Source organism: Thermobia domestica, chromosome 11 (assembly GCF_964235325.1).
Source record: "Thermobia domestica chromosome 11, izTheDome1.hap1.1, whole genome shotgun sequence".
Classification (NCBI taxonomy): domain Eukaryota; kingdom Metazoa; phylum Arthropoda; class Insecta; order Zygentoma; family Lepismatidae; genus Thermobia; species Thermobia domestica.
In genome coordinates, this window is record NC_137464.1 from 12,091,771 (window position 1) to 12,109,015 (window position 17,245).

The 17,245-nt window shown below is 33.4% G+C and overlaps 1 protein-coding gene across 2 annotated transcripts in view; it reads left to right on the forward strand.

The window, feature by feature from the left end:
• Positions 1-17,245, forward strand: part of LOC145663890 (synaptosomal-associated protein 25-like) — a 165,756-nt gene that overhangs the window by 119,599 nt on the left and 28,912 nt on the right. For both annotated transcript variants that reach the window (XM_081730048.1, XM_081730046.1), the window contains 2 exons: positions 6,063-6,159; positions 12,736-12,777. In XM_081730048.1, the coding sequence (XP_081586174.1) occupies positions 6,070-6,159; positions 12,736-12,777 (132 nt within the window). In that variant the 5' untranslated portion in view covers positions 6,063-6,069. The remainder of the gene's footprint in view (positions 1-6,062; positions 6,160-12,735; positions 12,778-17,245) is intronic.

The following is a 17,245-nucleotide window of genomic DNA, read 5'->3' on the forward strand; positions in this document are numbered from 1 at the left end:
TCGAGTTCATTTCATACATTTTGTAGCATAGTCCTCTCAATTGTCTGCACTGCAACATTGATGCGTTCTTTAAGCTCGACTAAGAATTGCTGTAGTGGGGGTACGTAAACAAAGTTCTTAACGTACCCCCCAAAAGAAGTTGTAGGGTGTTAAATCAGGAGACCTGGGAGGCCAGGGGAACAAAGCTAGATCATTCTCACCAATACGCCCAATCCAGCGATGCCGAAGTTCATCTTTTAGGTGGTCACGAACTGGGATGTGCCAATGAGTGGGTGCCAAACTCTACACAATACAACTTTCATGTGTGTATGTGTAATACTTTTCAAAATATAGCCTTTTCAAAACGAATAAATCATTTATGCTAACCCTGTATATTGCAGCAAACAAAAGATATACAGGCAGTATTATGATAAAATACATTAATTAAATTCATTATATGTTCAAGAACTTAGTAAGTACGGTGCTACACTTGTATAATGTGTCAAAGTTATGTATTTGTGTAAAAAGAAATATTGTTTACAACGTACATCTATCATTCTTTTTATAAAAACTCAAAAACAAGAAAAACTTCCTCATATTTCTTCTTAAGCTCTTTAGATGTTTTCAACTTCTGTTGCTTCAAAGATTTTTCCACGTCAGCTGTATTGTTTATACTGAAAATGTGCAAATCTTTCTCTCGTGTCTCTGTTTTGTTCTATGTTTGTTGTAACCTCTCTCTTCTCCCTCTCACCAACTGTTTGCACAGTTATCTTTGTGCTTTATTGTGGTAGTAGTAGCCTTGCTGTTGTTGTAACATGTATGTTTGGGAGTCATTATGAAATTCATATTGTCACTAATGTATGAGTTTCATCTTCGCACGGGATGGGCATACTAAAGGGATAGACATACAAACATTTTTCAACTAAATACCAAGTGTCTGGGGGAAAAATCAATTTGTGCTGGTCTATTTTAAGTCAACATGACACAAGATCATGATTTTTATCATACAATATTCCCAAGCTTACATCTTAATTTTTCAATACAATTTTATTTAAAAGTCAATTTAAATTAATTATTTTAATAGTTCAGAGAAAAAAATACCTAAATCTGAGATAAACTAGAAATTACAGACTTTTAATTTGAAGAATTTTAATATTTTGTTTGATAAACACATTATCTTGTTAGAATCAAATTTAATAATTGATATTAATAAATATCCATGTTTGATATACTTTTAAAATGATTCAACAAACATAGAGACAATGTGAAATGCAAGAGCAGAAAATTTTCTGATTTCACTGCTTAAAAGCAGCTTTCAGAGTTTAAAACTAGTTTACACCCGGAAATATTATTCACATCATGTTCAGTTTAGTAAAGATGATATATACTCGTTCAATATTTAACATGAAAATTACCTAACACAATTTATTCTTTATATTAACGTTACAAATTGATTTTAGTTCTAATATTAATAAATTCTCACAATTAGAATTCGTAGCGTACTTATTCCTTGTTTATACTAAACTATTTGGTGCTTTCTAAATAATCAACAGTATTGGAACAGAAGAAAAGAGTAACGTTTTCAATTGTTGTTTGTCTATGCCGATCAATTTAGTGTGAAAAATAAATTCATAGTTCACCTATGTATGTCTAATCGTATAAGTGATTACTGATGGGCACTAGAAACATGTTTGTTTGTAGCAGCTCTTAGCATCTTACTTAGCAATCTAGAATTCAACAAATTATTTTGCAACATCAGTTATTTTAGGAAAATCATGAACAATTTTAAATGTAATTTTGCTTTTCAAAAAAAGAAAAAAGAAAAAGAAAGAAAGAAAGGATCATGGTTCTATCTTCACAGCTTCGATAATCTAACTTCAATCAAAATAATACGTGTGGTTTTCTTCAATTCTGAGTCCTGTGTGAAATAATTTTGTGCGATCTTCAAATGTACTACATAGTTGTAACACCATTGGAATACATATGGAACGTACACAGAGAAACATTTGATATCCTTTATGTTATACTCAAACATTACTCTTCATCTTACTCGCTTTCAAGTCAAAGTATTCATTACCAGGAAAGAGCAATTATTTCAACACGTTTGTTCTTCTTACGTATTGTTTCAAACAAGAATTTTATCCTCATCTCTGGATCATTTCTTTCTATTTTTTTAATGGTTTCTGAGAATAATTATTTTGTTAAACAAGACAAAAAAAGTTTTTGTCTATATTCTCTCATATTATTCTGTAATCATTTTCATACTTGTTAAAGAATTACACTAGAAATATAGTTTTACCGATTCTTTGTAACTTAGTCTCAATAAACGTGAAGCCTCTCTTAACTTTTTCGAATATATTCGTTTCTGAACTTTCTCCATGCAAGTTAAAAATTAACAAAAATTCATAAGATCATGAATATTGTTAACAAATGTGTCTTTTTTCTATATTTTTTTAAACTAAGGTATTGCTAAAAACCCAAATCTTCTTGTTGATTCCACATGCACTTTCAAACCAAATAACTTATTGGTACATAATTTAACTATCTTGATTTATTTCTTCATTAAATCTTGAAATTTGCAGGACTATAAATATTAAAAATCCAGCTTTTTATCTAGTCTTGAATATACTGTTTGATTATTTTCTTTTTAAAAAAATCTCTCTGCTTTTGTTCATTACGTGCTCTTGCTTTGTGGAAAGAATTCAAACGTTACATTTGTTATTTTCTCATCTTCTTGCTTTCTAATTATATATTTTTGTATTTCAATTTACTTTTTAATGAAAGAGAGATAATATTACGTGTACGTGCAGTGATAATTCAATTTACGTTAAAAATACTTTTCTAGAGAAATTTACAGTGCATGTCTCCAATATTTTCACTTCTAACCATTACTTGACTTTTAATCCAAATATGGAAAATTTTTCATTTGTTCATCAACTCTAACGAACACTATTTTTTTTTTTATCAAATAGCTTAGATTAAATTATAACTACATCATTGTGTCAGATAAGTTTCTTCAAGCTAATTAAGAGAGATATATATGGGGTGTTTCAAAACAACACCGACAACGTTTGAGAGGTGATTCCTGACACCGAGATAAGACAAAAAGCATAGAGCAACCTGGGTGCACAAATGCTTCCTTTCGGAGTTATAGGCTACCGAAAACATGAAAAAATTAACTTTAAAGGTCCACAGTTCCTGAATTATGCGATCAACCGGAGTCGGGTCGAGACTTCACTTAGAAACTAATATGTGCGCAATCTAAAAATACATGTTTCAGAATCATAAGGTACTCACGCAACATTTTTTTATATAGGGAATTTGACTACAGGCATATAATTTGATGTGCTCACGAATTACCTCTATAAAAAATTGTGGAAGTACCGCAGGATTCTGAAACTTGGATATTTGGATAGGGCACATACTAGTTCCTAAGTGAAGTCTTGACCCGACTACAGTAGGTCCCATAGTATTGGAGCTATGGACCTTTAAAGTTCATTTTTTTTTTCATGTTTTCGGCAGCCTATAACTGCGAAAGGAAGCATTTGTGCACTCAGGTTGGTCTATACTTTTTGTCTTATCTTGGTGTCAGGAATCACTTCCCAAACGTTATCGGTGTTGTTTTGAAACATCCTGTATATTTCCAGTAAATGTTATCAATAGTTACCAGCTACTAACTATGTTTCAGCTAGTGAAATATAATATTTATTCAGTGTAAGTATTATCTGTAAGAAGTTGGAATAGCAGCAATTATATGTTAATAATATGGATTCCTTATTTTTCAGAAAATATTAATAATAGTGTGTGGTTCTCTTTTTTTTATTACGAAGATTTCCGAAGCGTATATTAAAGTATCTAATGAACATATTATTTTTAAGTTTGTGCAATGCTGTGTGTATTAATAATTCCTTTAAAATTCTTAGGAAGCTATTAGACATCGGATTAATATGCATGTGCATGCTCTTTCAATAATCACAACTAGAAAATGTGGTAGCAGTATCTGTCTTGAGCTTACCTGTAACACCAAACTTTATAATGCATACATTAGCACTTGTAGTGATTGCAAATATTCAAGTAGTTTATACATGCTACATAACGTTTATACATTTTGTCTTAATATCAAATTATTAATCTTTGAGAACAGGTCTTGCTAAATTAAGTTTACTAATTACTAAATAAGTACTTATAACGTCCTTTACCTGCTCTTTTATGATACTTTCAAATCTAATCGACCGATAAAACAATGTAAAAACTATATTATCTGAAATGTCAGGAAATTGTCATATAGCTAACGGTATGAGTAAGGACATTAAATTTGTTTCGGCTCACATATTATCAACGAATATTTACAGACCTTCTAAATGAAATGAAATTTTTCAAATTTTCTGGAAGTTTTTATTTAATGAACAACACGCATAAGTTTCTCAGTATTCAATAAGTAATCTTATGCACTACAAAAACTGAAAAAAAAATGATGAATCACGAAAATGAAATACGAACACTTCAAATTTTACTATGAAAAAAAAATAACATGATTCATGAATCATTTATATTTTCGTGCTCAAAAGATAAGAGAGGGAGAAAGAAAGTACATGCTGAGAAGGAGTTTTCTGATTCAGTCAACTTATTTGAATAACACTTCACTCTAAACCTGCTACAGTCGTCCATCTTGCTGTTGTATCAATTCTTCGATCTTCTAAAGTCTCTAATGCAAACTGATATTATACAGGGTGTATCAAAAGAACTTTACAACTTAGATAACTTATATTAATTTATTCATTTATCATACATATTCGGTTTTGGTAACATTTTGTAGCAAAATACATCAAGTTTTGACTCACGTAGTACACTAATTCAGAAACAAGCCACTGCAAGTGCTAGCGGCAGATCCTGAGAACAAGATCCTGAGACGAATATTCGGACCCAAGAGGAACGGGAATGGGGAATGGCGAAAACTTTAGAACGAGGAACTACATAATTTATACGGTTTGCCCTACATTCTTAGGGTCGTCAAGTCTAGGAGGCTTAGGTGGGGGGGTCATGTAGCTAGAATGGAACAAAGTAGAAACGCTTTCAAAGTCTTGACTGGAGGACCAATCGGAAAATGACCATCAGGAAGACCTAGGTGCTGATGGGAGGACAATATTAAGATGGATCTCGCAGAGATTGGAATAGAAAGTAGAAACTGGATGCAATTAGCTAAGGATAGAAGTCAGTGGAGAGCTTTTGTGAACGCGGCATTGTGAACTGTGAAGGCTATAGAGTTAGTTCGTTAGTTTTAAGTGTTTCATTGAAACTGGATGTTTGGTAAGACACAACAAATCTTCAGGTCGTCCCCGTACGTCTAAAGATATTATCGAGCAAGTGAGACAAAGCTTTGTGAACAGCCCTACGATATCTTTGTGGTGGCTTGTTTCTGAACTAATGTACTACGTGAGTCAAAACTTGATGTAGTTTGCTATAAAATGACACCAAAACCATGTGTGTAAGATAAATGAATATGAGTTTTCAAAGTTGTGAAGTCATTTTGATACACTCTGTATTCAAAAATGAGAAAATTGAAAACAATATAACGAATATTATAAAAGATATAATCAATTACATAAGTAGTATCTTTCAAAGTATTAATAACATAACCACCAAATATCGCAACTTTTAAGGGCTAACACACAACATTTGTCAATTATTTTGCAATATACAATAAAATAGACAATGTTGAGTATATCGCTCTGCTTGTTCAGGTATTGTAAAATTAAATAAAAGAAATATAATTTCGTCACATGAAATTTCAAATATATATAGCAAATGGAATAAAAATGCAAGAAATATAAACTATCTAAGCAGGTGAGGTGAGACACAATGTTATTATATCATCCCTTGCACTCATGTAAGTATTGATAGGTCTTAAATAGTTTATTTTAGCACTTTGAAACCTTCCTTTTCGCAATTTCTATAGCATAGATGCATGGAATTTTGCAAATTTTAGTGCATAGAGATCCGATGTCTATTTCTGTTTAACGATATATATATGTCTGTATACTGTATTACCGGTATATGTTTCTAATGCTCCTTTTGTGTTACAGCACCACTATGCCTGCTGCTGCACCAGCAGAAAACGGGGCAGTGCCCCGCACAGAGCTTCAGGAGTTGCAGTTCAAATCTGGACAGGTCACAGATGAAGTAAGTTTCTTAGAATATAAAATTTACACACACCAAATGTCAAGTCGCAATTACTATTTCTGAGGAATGATAGAAATAATGTATACATCATTGCATGTTCATGCCATTAAATTCTTAAAGTAATTTACATTCCAGTTATGATACTTATCAACTTCCGAAAAAGAAAAAAAAAACGTTTTATTTACTCATTTAAAACGATGCCCTTATTTCCAAATTGGTTTTCATGAATCTTTAATAAGTGTTTTTTTTATTTTTTTATTTTTATACAAGGTGTGATCAAATAGTACGGTGAACGTAGCTCCACAGTGCCATCTATCGATGTTGTATTCATTTGAACTCGTAAGCCCGGTAGCCTAAACCTTTGGTACAGTCAGTGTCAATTTTGAACGAGTTGTAACATGTTAGTTGGCTTCCAGAGGCAGATGAGTGAGGACGTGTTAAGATTGTCTGTCGTGCACCAACATTAAGTTTTGTTCTAAGCAGCAAGAAAGTACCAAACAAGCTCACGAAATGTCAAAATCAGTGTATGGCAATGAAGTAGTGGTATTAAAGACTGTTTACTAGTGGTATGAGCTATTCAAAAGTGGTAAGGAGTCGGTTAAAAGCGAGCAACAATCGAGACGTCCTTCGACGTCAAAAACAAATGAAAACATGCAAAAACTAGCTCAAATGATTTGTTCAAACAGGCGAATGACTATTCGAGAACAACTAAACATCTCGTATGGGTCCGTGAAAAGCATTTTAATCGCCGATTAAGTGGGCAAATGGCTTCCTTCTTCACTACGAAAATACGCTTGCCACACTTTGCTTTTGATTCGCGAGTTTTTGGCCGAAAATATATTCCTGTTTGTCCACACTCGCTGTGATTTCCAGATGTAGAACCATGCGACTTCTGCCTCTTCCCAAAAATTAAAACCTTGCTGAATGGAAAACGTCTTGACACCATTCCTGATATTGAGAGGGCTGCGACAGAGCACCTGAAGGCCCTTCCGGAAGAAACCTTCCAGAAACGCTTCCAGTCAAGGATTCAACGTTGGGATAAATGTGTTGCTAACCAAGGACAGTACTTTGAAGGAGATTAAATCAAATTCCATGTAAGCTTATTACTGTGTTTCTAATAAAAATTTTCACCGTACATTTTAATCACACCTCGTATCTCTTTATTGTAATATTTTACAGTGTATACATAGTGAGGAATGTTTTATACCTTAAATTTGTCCTATTGTAAATTTTCTAGTTTACCATAACACGTCACATCATATCAAACTAATATTCAGGGACAGCTTTAGTAATATCAATACCATTCTCATATTATCTTCATATTTTTTACTCTTTGTTTTTCACCATGTTATATGTTTTTTTTTCTTAGGTTCCCACTAGCTCTGAAATAAGTTGCTTTGGCAATATTCTGAAATTTAAGCCTTATTTATAAGATGTTCAAAGTTAAAACAAGCACAAGGAAGCAAAATCATTTCACATAATAACAGACAAATTAGAATGTTAGAGTGCTTGTAATTCATTAATTCCTAAAGTGTGACATTCTAGTATCATAATTGTAGCGTGTTTCTGGAGAAGGGTTACTTAAGCTAAGACATGCAATCAAGTTTCCGAACAGGCGACAGTTTGACTAGCAACAACGCCTATAAGTTACTTATTCAAGGTAAATGACAGTATTTTGTCGCGAACAGTGTTCATATTACATGTCTATTGCACGAAGTTGTAAGAATGGTGCCAGAAATTGTTCTCTTTATTTTGTTCTACGCCACACACATCAAAACAGCAGAAAAGCAACTGTTCAGCTAAAATGAAGGAAGGCAATCTAATTTAGTTATTTGCTGCATTATGTACCTATATAATTACCTTTCCTTTATTACTCCACTGTACTTGTTAATTTCGTCACACTACATTGTATAAGGAAGTTTCTTAGGTCACTTTACCTTCTAGGTATCCATACAAGGGTGTTTTTGTTTGCTGATCGTTATTTGTTCTTGCAATTTGCCTAACCTCCTGTTTTATTTTCAAGACAATATATATGACTCTTGTTGCCCACTAATCAATATAATTCTTTTCCTATCTTTGCGAGTAATTCCCATCACATATATATTTCTCCATTTTTCGTTCTGAAGTTTGGAGATGATGAATTTCTGATTTTGCTAGTATCCACGTCCCCGATCCGTATGCTAAAAATGTATAATATATTAATTAACAACCTCACGCTTTAGACATATAGGAATTTTACTTGTTATTATGTAGCTATTGCTTCCTAATGCATTCCTACTTGGCTTAATACTACTGTTCGTTAATGCTACCATCCACAGAAATCTTCTGTCCTAGATAGAACAAATATTTACTTTTTATTCAGTATTTTCAACTTCTACTCTTGACTTTTTTTGTGTCTGAAATTGTTAAACATAATTTTATTTTCAACTTGATATCCTTGTTCTTTAAATTAAGCTTTATTGCTCTTCCTTAGGAACGTTCTACTAAGTTATAATTTCTCCTAGAATGGAATATTGTTCATCTATCTGGACAATGGCAGCTCCTACAAACCTATCCCAACTAAACTCAGTTTTAAACTTCTTCCTGGCAATAGTACGTTTCAGAGTATCTCACACACGTGCGTTGACACAGCACGAACTGTTACGAAGACTCGTCGTAAAATCAGTGACCTTAAATATCTGTACAAACCTCACACATGGTCAAGTCAGATCCGAAACGCTACTCTTAGAATTATATTTCCGAATTTCATTCAGACAAACACGTACGACACTTGATTTTCATAAAGTACGACCTAGACTGTCAATAGTTTAACACTCTCTGTTCTACAGGCTTCCTAAGTTCTACAATGAAATGTCACATACGCCCGTAGTTTTATTTAATTCTGAACCTGCATATAACTCTGTATTACGACTTCTTTTTAATGGATAAGTTCTAGTCAGCTATGGTCAACTTTTCTTGTTATTACTTAGATATTGTTACTTATTATTATTATTATTATTATCTTATGTTATCATCTCTTAGATTTGTTAGATATTCCAGATTCAGCTGTATCTGGAATTATGTTCGTAAATAAATAAATAAATATTCAAATTCCTGTACATGGCTTTTTGAAGCTGTATGAAACTTTCTTCTCTTAGCTTATAGTGACATTTTTGCAATCTATTTGACTGCCCACGATCTGCCACTGCTGGAGGCACATTTTTTTTAAAAAACTAAATACGATACAAAACCAAAATATATGATCAGCAAAGAGAGCTCTTTCGATCAAGTATCTTTATCATAACAGTGAAGTAGCAAATCTCCAATTCGAAATATAAAGTATTGAGTGATTTTCGTCTTCTGTCCTTTCACTGGTATTTCTAGTTTGTGTATGTTTTTTTTTCTCGTATTCAAGATTCAGTTAAAATAAACCATATAACCTGGCCAATTATTCTTATTTTGAAAGCCCTATACCTAACTGACTAACTCACTCTATGACTTATGGAACCAGGAGGTTCAATGCCGCGTTCACAAAAGCTCTCCATTGATTTCTGTCCTTAGATAACTGAATCCACTTTCTAATATGTATTCCTATTTCTGAGAGATCCATCTAAATATTGTTCTCCAATCTGAGCTTAGGTCTTCCTAATGAACGTTTTCCGATTGGATTTCCAGTTAAAACTTTGAAAGTGTTTCGACTTTCTTCCATTCTGGCTACATGACCAGCCTCCTAGATTCGATAACTCTAACAATGTTTGGTGAACGATATAAATTATGCAGTTCCTTGTGATGAAGTTTCCGTCATTCTCTATTCCCGTTCCCTTTGGGCCCGAATATTCGTCTCGGGATCTTGTTCTAAAATACTTTTAGTCTATGTTCTTCCCTCAGAGTAAGCGACCATGTTTCGCAACCATACAGAATAACAGGCGTGATTATCGTTTTATATATTTTAAGCTTCAAATTTCGCGACAGAATTCGCGAAAACAAAAGGTTTTGAACTGAATAATAACATGAATTCTCTGATTTCAGTCGACATTTAATTTCTTCATGAATATGCTTTTGATCTGTTAATATTGATCCTAGATAATTGAAAGTATCCTATACTTGCACGTAGAAAATCAAACGCGAATCTTGCCAGTTTATGTAACGAAAATATTATGTATAACTTGATAGAATTTATTCTAAAACTATATGGATTTTTGTCATTTTAATAGGATTATACATTTTCTGCTTCCAGACCCTTTAGAATCATATAAGAACTCATAATTTTGCTTTGCTCTCCTAGATCCATTTTTATCTGTACGTATTCCCAGATGTATATTTTCCTTGTGCTTCCACCAATGCTGTTACCTCTATTCTTTTATCTTCATATATAAACTTACGATTCCCTTGCGCTTTTTCCTGCAGCTTCTATTTTTTAGTCTGTGCTCGTATTCCGTCCACGATTGGATAATTCGCTTGTGGGTCGTATCATCTGCTATCAAGTTCCCTGTCGGCTATATAACTTTCCACCTGTCTTCTTTGCTCTCCTCATGCAAATAAAAATATTACGTTAAACTTTTTTTTTTCTTTTTTTATTCCTGGAACATGCCAGGTTTCATTAAGGTTACTTTAATTTCAAGCAGAACCAATTTTCTTATATGTAAAATCTTCTGGGAAAAAGGTCATCTTTTGTTGCTTTTGAAGTAGAAGGATAATAATAAAGGCTTGATCAAAGAAAAAAGAAAGTAAAATACAGGGTGTTTCAAAACAACACCGACAACGTTTGGGAGGTGATTTCCTGACACCAAGTTAAGGCAAAAAGCATAGACCAACCTGGGTGCACAAATGCTTCCTTTAGGAGTTATAGACTGCCGAAAACATGAAAAAATGAACTTTAAAGGTCCATAGCTCAAAAATAATAGGACCTACCGTAGTCGAGTCAAGACTTCACTTAGGAACTAATATGTGCGTTATCCAAATATCCGCGTTCCACAATCCTGCGGTACTTCCGCAACAATTTTTATGGAGGAAGTTTGGCTATGGGTATATAATTTGAAGTACTCCCCAACTACCTCTATAAAAATTGTTGCTGATGTACCGCAGAATTCTGAAACATTGATATTTGGATAGGGCACATATAAGTGAAGTCTTGACTCGACTACGGTAGATTCCATAGTATTAGAGCTATACACCTTTAAAGTCTATTTTTTCATATTCTCGGCAGCTTATAACTCTGAAATGACGCATTTTTGCACCCAACTTGGTCTATACTTTTTGTCTTATCTTGGTGTAAGGAATCACCTTCCAAAAGTTGTCAGTGTTGTTTTAAAACACCCTGTATTTGAGAAAAATGAAATATGGCCAATGAAAGATGGTAACTGATGAAAATTAATATCACTGCATCATTTATTATTTATTATTAGAAAAACTATTTACTATTTATTATTAGAAAAACAAGATATTGAGAACATAATAAATAAACTATTTGCCAACAAATTACGTTTATCAATTTTTAGTATCAATATAACAGATAAGTAAAGAAATAAAAGCACATGTACTTGTATTGGAAAAACAATGCTACCTTTTATCATTTTTCAAGTTTTTTTTGTTTGTTTCTCTTCCTTTACATAATATTCGTTAAGTTTGCAGAAAGCTACCGTATTTCATTGGCCAAAATACGAGGCGGAGTCCAAAAATAAGTTTTCCCACCAGGAATAATTCAGGGCTCTGCATACGGAAGAAGCGTCAAACAGCTGTGACTTCAGCATTACTTCCAAAGCGCCTGCCGCCGAGAGTCTTTTTCAAAGCCGGAAACAGATGGAAGTCACTGAGTACGAGATCAGGACTGTATGGCGGATGGGCAAGGCGCTCCCACCCAAGAATTGCAATATGCTTTTTGCGTTGCCGTCGCTGAGTGTGGTCTCGCATTATCAGGAGAAAGTTTCTGCTCCCGATACGCCACGTGTCCATTCGTAGCAGACAACCGCTCGCACTTCCTCCTTTGACCACAACGTCAAAACGCGCCTTTTCTCCAAAGCTACCAGGCTCAGATTGAGATACTCGTCTCCGCTTTGCGGAGACGTTGCAACGGCGCCATCTACAGGATCGCGGGCAAACGATACCCACTTGTGTCTGCGGTGTTGCGGTTGTAGCTGCTGTTTTGTTTCCCCCATTGCTGTTCACTTTTCTGGGGAAAACGAGAATGGAAATTTATTTTCGGACCCCCCTCGTATTTCATTTTCTCAAGCATACGAATATTCCTTATATTATTTATGAGATTCTTCTACTAAAAACGTAGTTTAAGTACATTGAAAGAAAATAATTAGTTAACTATATTTAATTTGTAAAAGAACAAGAAACTAAAGAGACATTGCGATCCATAAAATTCCTTCAATTTGCATAAATGCAATATTTTGAAAGAAATTTAGCTACTAAAGTTTAATTACCATGTTCGCACTATTTTCTCTACTTTTTAATGCCCAATAAACAATATTTTGTAAAATAAATACGTAACTATTTTATGTATTTACTGTATGTGAAACAGTATAAGAATTTTTAATTTTTAACTGCATTTTTTATTTTATTTTTAACTGACTGCTATTTTTTTTTTTTCAGTCCCTGGAAAGTACACGTCGTATGCTGGCATTATGTGAGGAGGTAAGCTTAATAAAAATATTTTAAAAAGAAATGGATATGGTTATACATTTATATCACAAAAAATTGTAGTCATAATGTAGCTGGTTAAAGTATTCTGTTTCCATCATATAATTATGTTGTAGTATGTTCAAAATGAAGTGATAATTTCGAGAGACTGTGTTTGCCTTCTTATACGAAAATGTACTCAAATTTATCAATCTATGCCGAAATTACTAACAAAAATTGACAAAATTGGAAGGATCAGCTTCCTGGTCCTTCAAATTCTATTTATAGAGATAAATTCTAAATATGATTCTTATTCTTGCAGTAGGATAGATTAACAAGAATTTTAGGAATGATCCAAAAAATGAATCAAAAGATTGCGATCTTGGTCAATAATTAGTGTTTGGATCAATGGCTACAAAATTTTTGAACGGCCCCTAAATCAAGTTTTCATATTTTTTACGGAATAAGCACATCATACTGAGTTAAGTGATAGTTTGGATTTGGCTACACTGTATGTAGTTCTCCAGATATAACGACTACAGGGAAATTTTTGTCTGAAATATATTGGATCTTTTGATCCAAAAATAGAAAAAAACAAACAAACAAATAAACAAACAGGAAGTTGTTAAGGCCAAGCACCTGTGTAAAACGGAGTATTTGTTAGGTTTCCTGTCATTTTTAATCTATTTTATTAACATTTTTTTATACTACTTGTAATTACTTTAGAAATACTATCCTCAACAGAAATAATAAAAAAAAAAAGCGAATCTTCACAAATTTGGAATATCAGGAACTTAATATCGCTTTATTGCTGTTTGGTGCTAGCAGTTATTTGAAAAGTATAGAAAGAATCAACATTTACAAAGGGAACGAAATCACCTTCATAACAATTTCTCAATTAAACAATCATTATTCGATACGAAAACTATATACAGGTTGTTAATTATCTATACCGACAAATTTTAAGCGTCGATTCTTCACATCAAAATAAGAAGGAAAGTTCATATGGACCTGTGGGGATAAATGCATAGAGTCAGAGCTAGGATTGTTCAAAAGTGTGAAAAATAAATTGCAATATGCTTTATTTCGAACATGAGAAACTGTGAAGTGACGGCCTCTATCGGCGTAAATAAAGTCACACTCTTGCCATCCAAAAAATGTATATTTCAGCAATGTGCAGTGGTACATAAAGGATTTCTCACAGGGCAAAATTCCCAGACATGCTCCCAACATAATTCTCAGATGTCCATGGATTTAAAGGTAGGCCCAAAGTAGTCTTAGTAGCAGAGAATTCGGAATGCATCAGTAGAAAGTCGGAACTGTTAGGAACAGCGGGCTCCGTGGTTCCTTGTGTTCGGAATAACGTGTACTTCGATGTATGTTTCCATGCTTTGGACGACCCTAGTTCTAGAACTATGCATTTTCCCCACAGATTCATATGATCCTTGTTTCTTATTTTGATGTAAGAAATCATCTCTTAAAGTTATTCCGTACAGTTCATTAACATCCTGTATAGTACAATCTTTTCCTTGGTGATTTACTTGGGTTAACCCTGGAAAGCTAACATGTTCAAAAAGTTACGTTAAAGCTAACGTATCGTAAAATTTACGACTGGTTACAAAAACTTAACTGCATACATATCTTTTTACAAACTGGGACTTTAATGATTACAGTTGGTAAGAATACACATTAGTGAACATTTTTGCAGCCAGTTTGGTTGTTCAAACTTTTTCCGCGCAGTACACACACCATTTCCCACGATGTTCTCCGCAGATCGGCCTCTTGCAGCGGCAGCAATACATTGACGTCATTCTCCTCTCGGCTGATGGACAAATCCCACAAATTGTGCGAATCTGTTTTTTGGACTGGACAACATTCTTCTCTGGCACCGGTATTTTCAAGATATCAGCAATGGACTGCCGGAGTTTCCGGGGCAAATTTGAGTATTGAATCCGTTCTTGAGGCCATGGCTCAATAAGACTGTCGTGAATTTTCATGGCGAATTTTCTTCTAGAAAGAGGCTTTTGACCCTTTTTCACAAAGTTGTGAACATAAATGAAGTAGGCATTAACCAGGGTTATGTTTATCATGCCAAAGAAGACACACAAGGTCCATCATTTGGTGTTACGGCTGCACGACACATTTACTTCAGTGCATCAAAGCCTCCTTTCATTGCATTGTAAGTCTCGATAAGGTCACTGTTACCAATACCCGTTCGATTTATTTTTTAACTTTCCTTGAATTAATACTATAAAATAAAACCAACATTTTCACTAAAATGTATCTGTAAGTTGATTCTAGAAGTAGAAAATAATAGTAAACAATGTTAAAAAATCCAAGCGTTATTCCTAATGTATCGTAAATCTTACGACCGGCTAACGAGTTCATATAGAAATACAGCCGGAAACTAAGGAAAGTAAATACTGCCCAACAATGCAGGGTTAGTATAAAACGGAACTCAGCGGACTAGTCCATTTTCGCCGGGCGAGGGGGAAGGAACATCAAAATAATACAACTTGCTCGTAAAATTTACGACACGTTAGCTTTCTCGGGTTAATGTAAGTTTCTTTATATGTGTTTCTTTATATGTATGTTTGATTTTCTTCGAACCCGTTAAAGTATTAACAAAAACGAATCTACTAAAATACAAAAATGAGGAAGCACAGAAAGTCAAAGTTTATTGAATATGAACAAGATACAAAATAGAAAAAGTTCAAGTTCAAAACGAATCAAAGAGCTGAGAATTTCGTAATACTGATTGTTTCATTTTAACAAAGTCCGAGCACCTATTGAGAAAATTAGGATAATATTACTAGAATATTTTTACGTAGACGAAAATTAAAATGCTGTGACGACTAAGCATCTACTCTTATATAATACAAAGTACATTTCTACGTACTTTATAAAATTCATCTTCGAATTATTCAGTTTAGTGATATGATGAACTATAATTATTTATCTAATATTGTTAACTTAAAAAAAAGAATAAAACATACTAGAGCATTCACGCAAATCATTAAGTGTAGTTTGAAGTCCTAAAAACCTACACAGTAACTATTACACCTTTCAAATTCTAAGACAGTGTTGCCAGATTGGGCTACAAGTAGCGGCTTTCGCAATTTTTTAAGTGCCCTCGCTACTAAATTTTCAAATTGGGCGAAACCTTACTTTTTGAGTTACTTTTAATTATCTGCAGGCTATAACTCTTAACAATACGCTACCTTCTTATTTTCATATATGAAATCACAAAAAAGGGGCGCGGTGGCTCAGTGGTAAACCGTTCACCTCCCGTGCTTGGGGTCCCTGATTCGATCCCAGCTCGCGCCGTGTGAACTTTCTGGTGAACAAACACCGTGCTCCTGGGTTTTCTCGGGGTTCTCCCGTTTCCTCCCACTTTCTTCATGCCACCATTTCATTCATTTCTCATAATCACCGTCTCATTTAGCCTAACCGGCATAACCGTGGGACGCAAAACTCAAAGATTTTTATGAAATCATAAATTATTAGTTTTATATAATACGATAAAAAAATTTGTTTGTTTAGTATTCTATTCACAATGGACAATGGTTTTACTAAAACTAACATGTTCGATACTAGTTCTTTCGACCGTTACTAGTTCGTTACTAATTCTTCTTTCAGTATTTTTTAAATCTCCAGATCTAACAACATTAGATTTTTGTTGAGTTCGCATTTTTGTAGTATGACTGATCGTTTTGCTGTCTCCATTTATGTCTAGGCTTAATAGTTGTAGTAAACGTGAACATCGCAAATTTAATTGTGTTTCCGTATTAATCCATATTAACATAATAAGTAAGTGGAGTTACAATTTAAAAAAATTCGAAAATTCATGGTTCCCAGATAATGAATTTAGTAAATGAATTAAAGAAATGAGAATTGAGAAGTGAAAGAGCATATTGTAAATGTTGTAAAGTGTATTTCAGAGTCCAAAAAATTGACTTAAGCAAACATGTCTCCTTGGAAATTAGAAAAGTCGTCCATTTATACTATCACTTTCTGCCCAGTTCATAGTACACTGCACTTCTGCTTCCGATGGAGTATGTAATATACGCTAGCATACCACTGCCAACAGCCCGAAACTGCGGGTCACCGCCAGACCGTTGCTATCCCAGGCGTCTGACGTATTTCCAATAAATTGATATATATATATATATATATATATATATATATATATATATATATATATATATATATATATATATATACGATAATCTATAACTGCAAAATAATTTATTTTTAAGCTTGAGCTACAAATAGTTCAAATCCTCTACTTTTGGAGCACAACCTCGCTACTTTTTAACCTTCAGATCTGACAACACTATTCTAAGATTAGTTTACGAAAGGAGAATTAACAAATCTTTTAATACATATAGTATATATTTATTGTTAGATTTTACATATTGCAATAAATTCTCATAAAATATGGCATATAAACATGCAACGTTATTATATGTTAACTTAATTT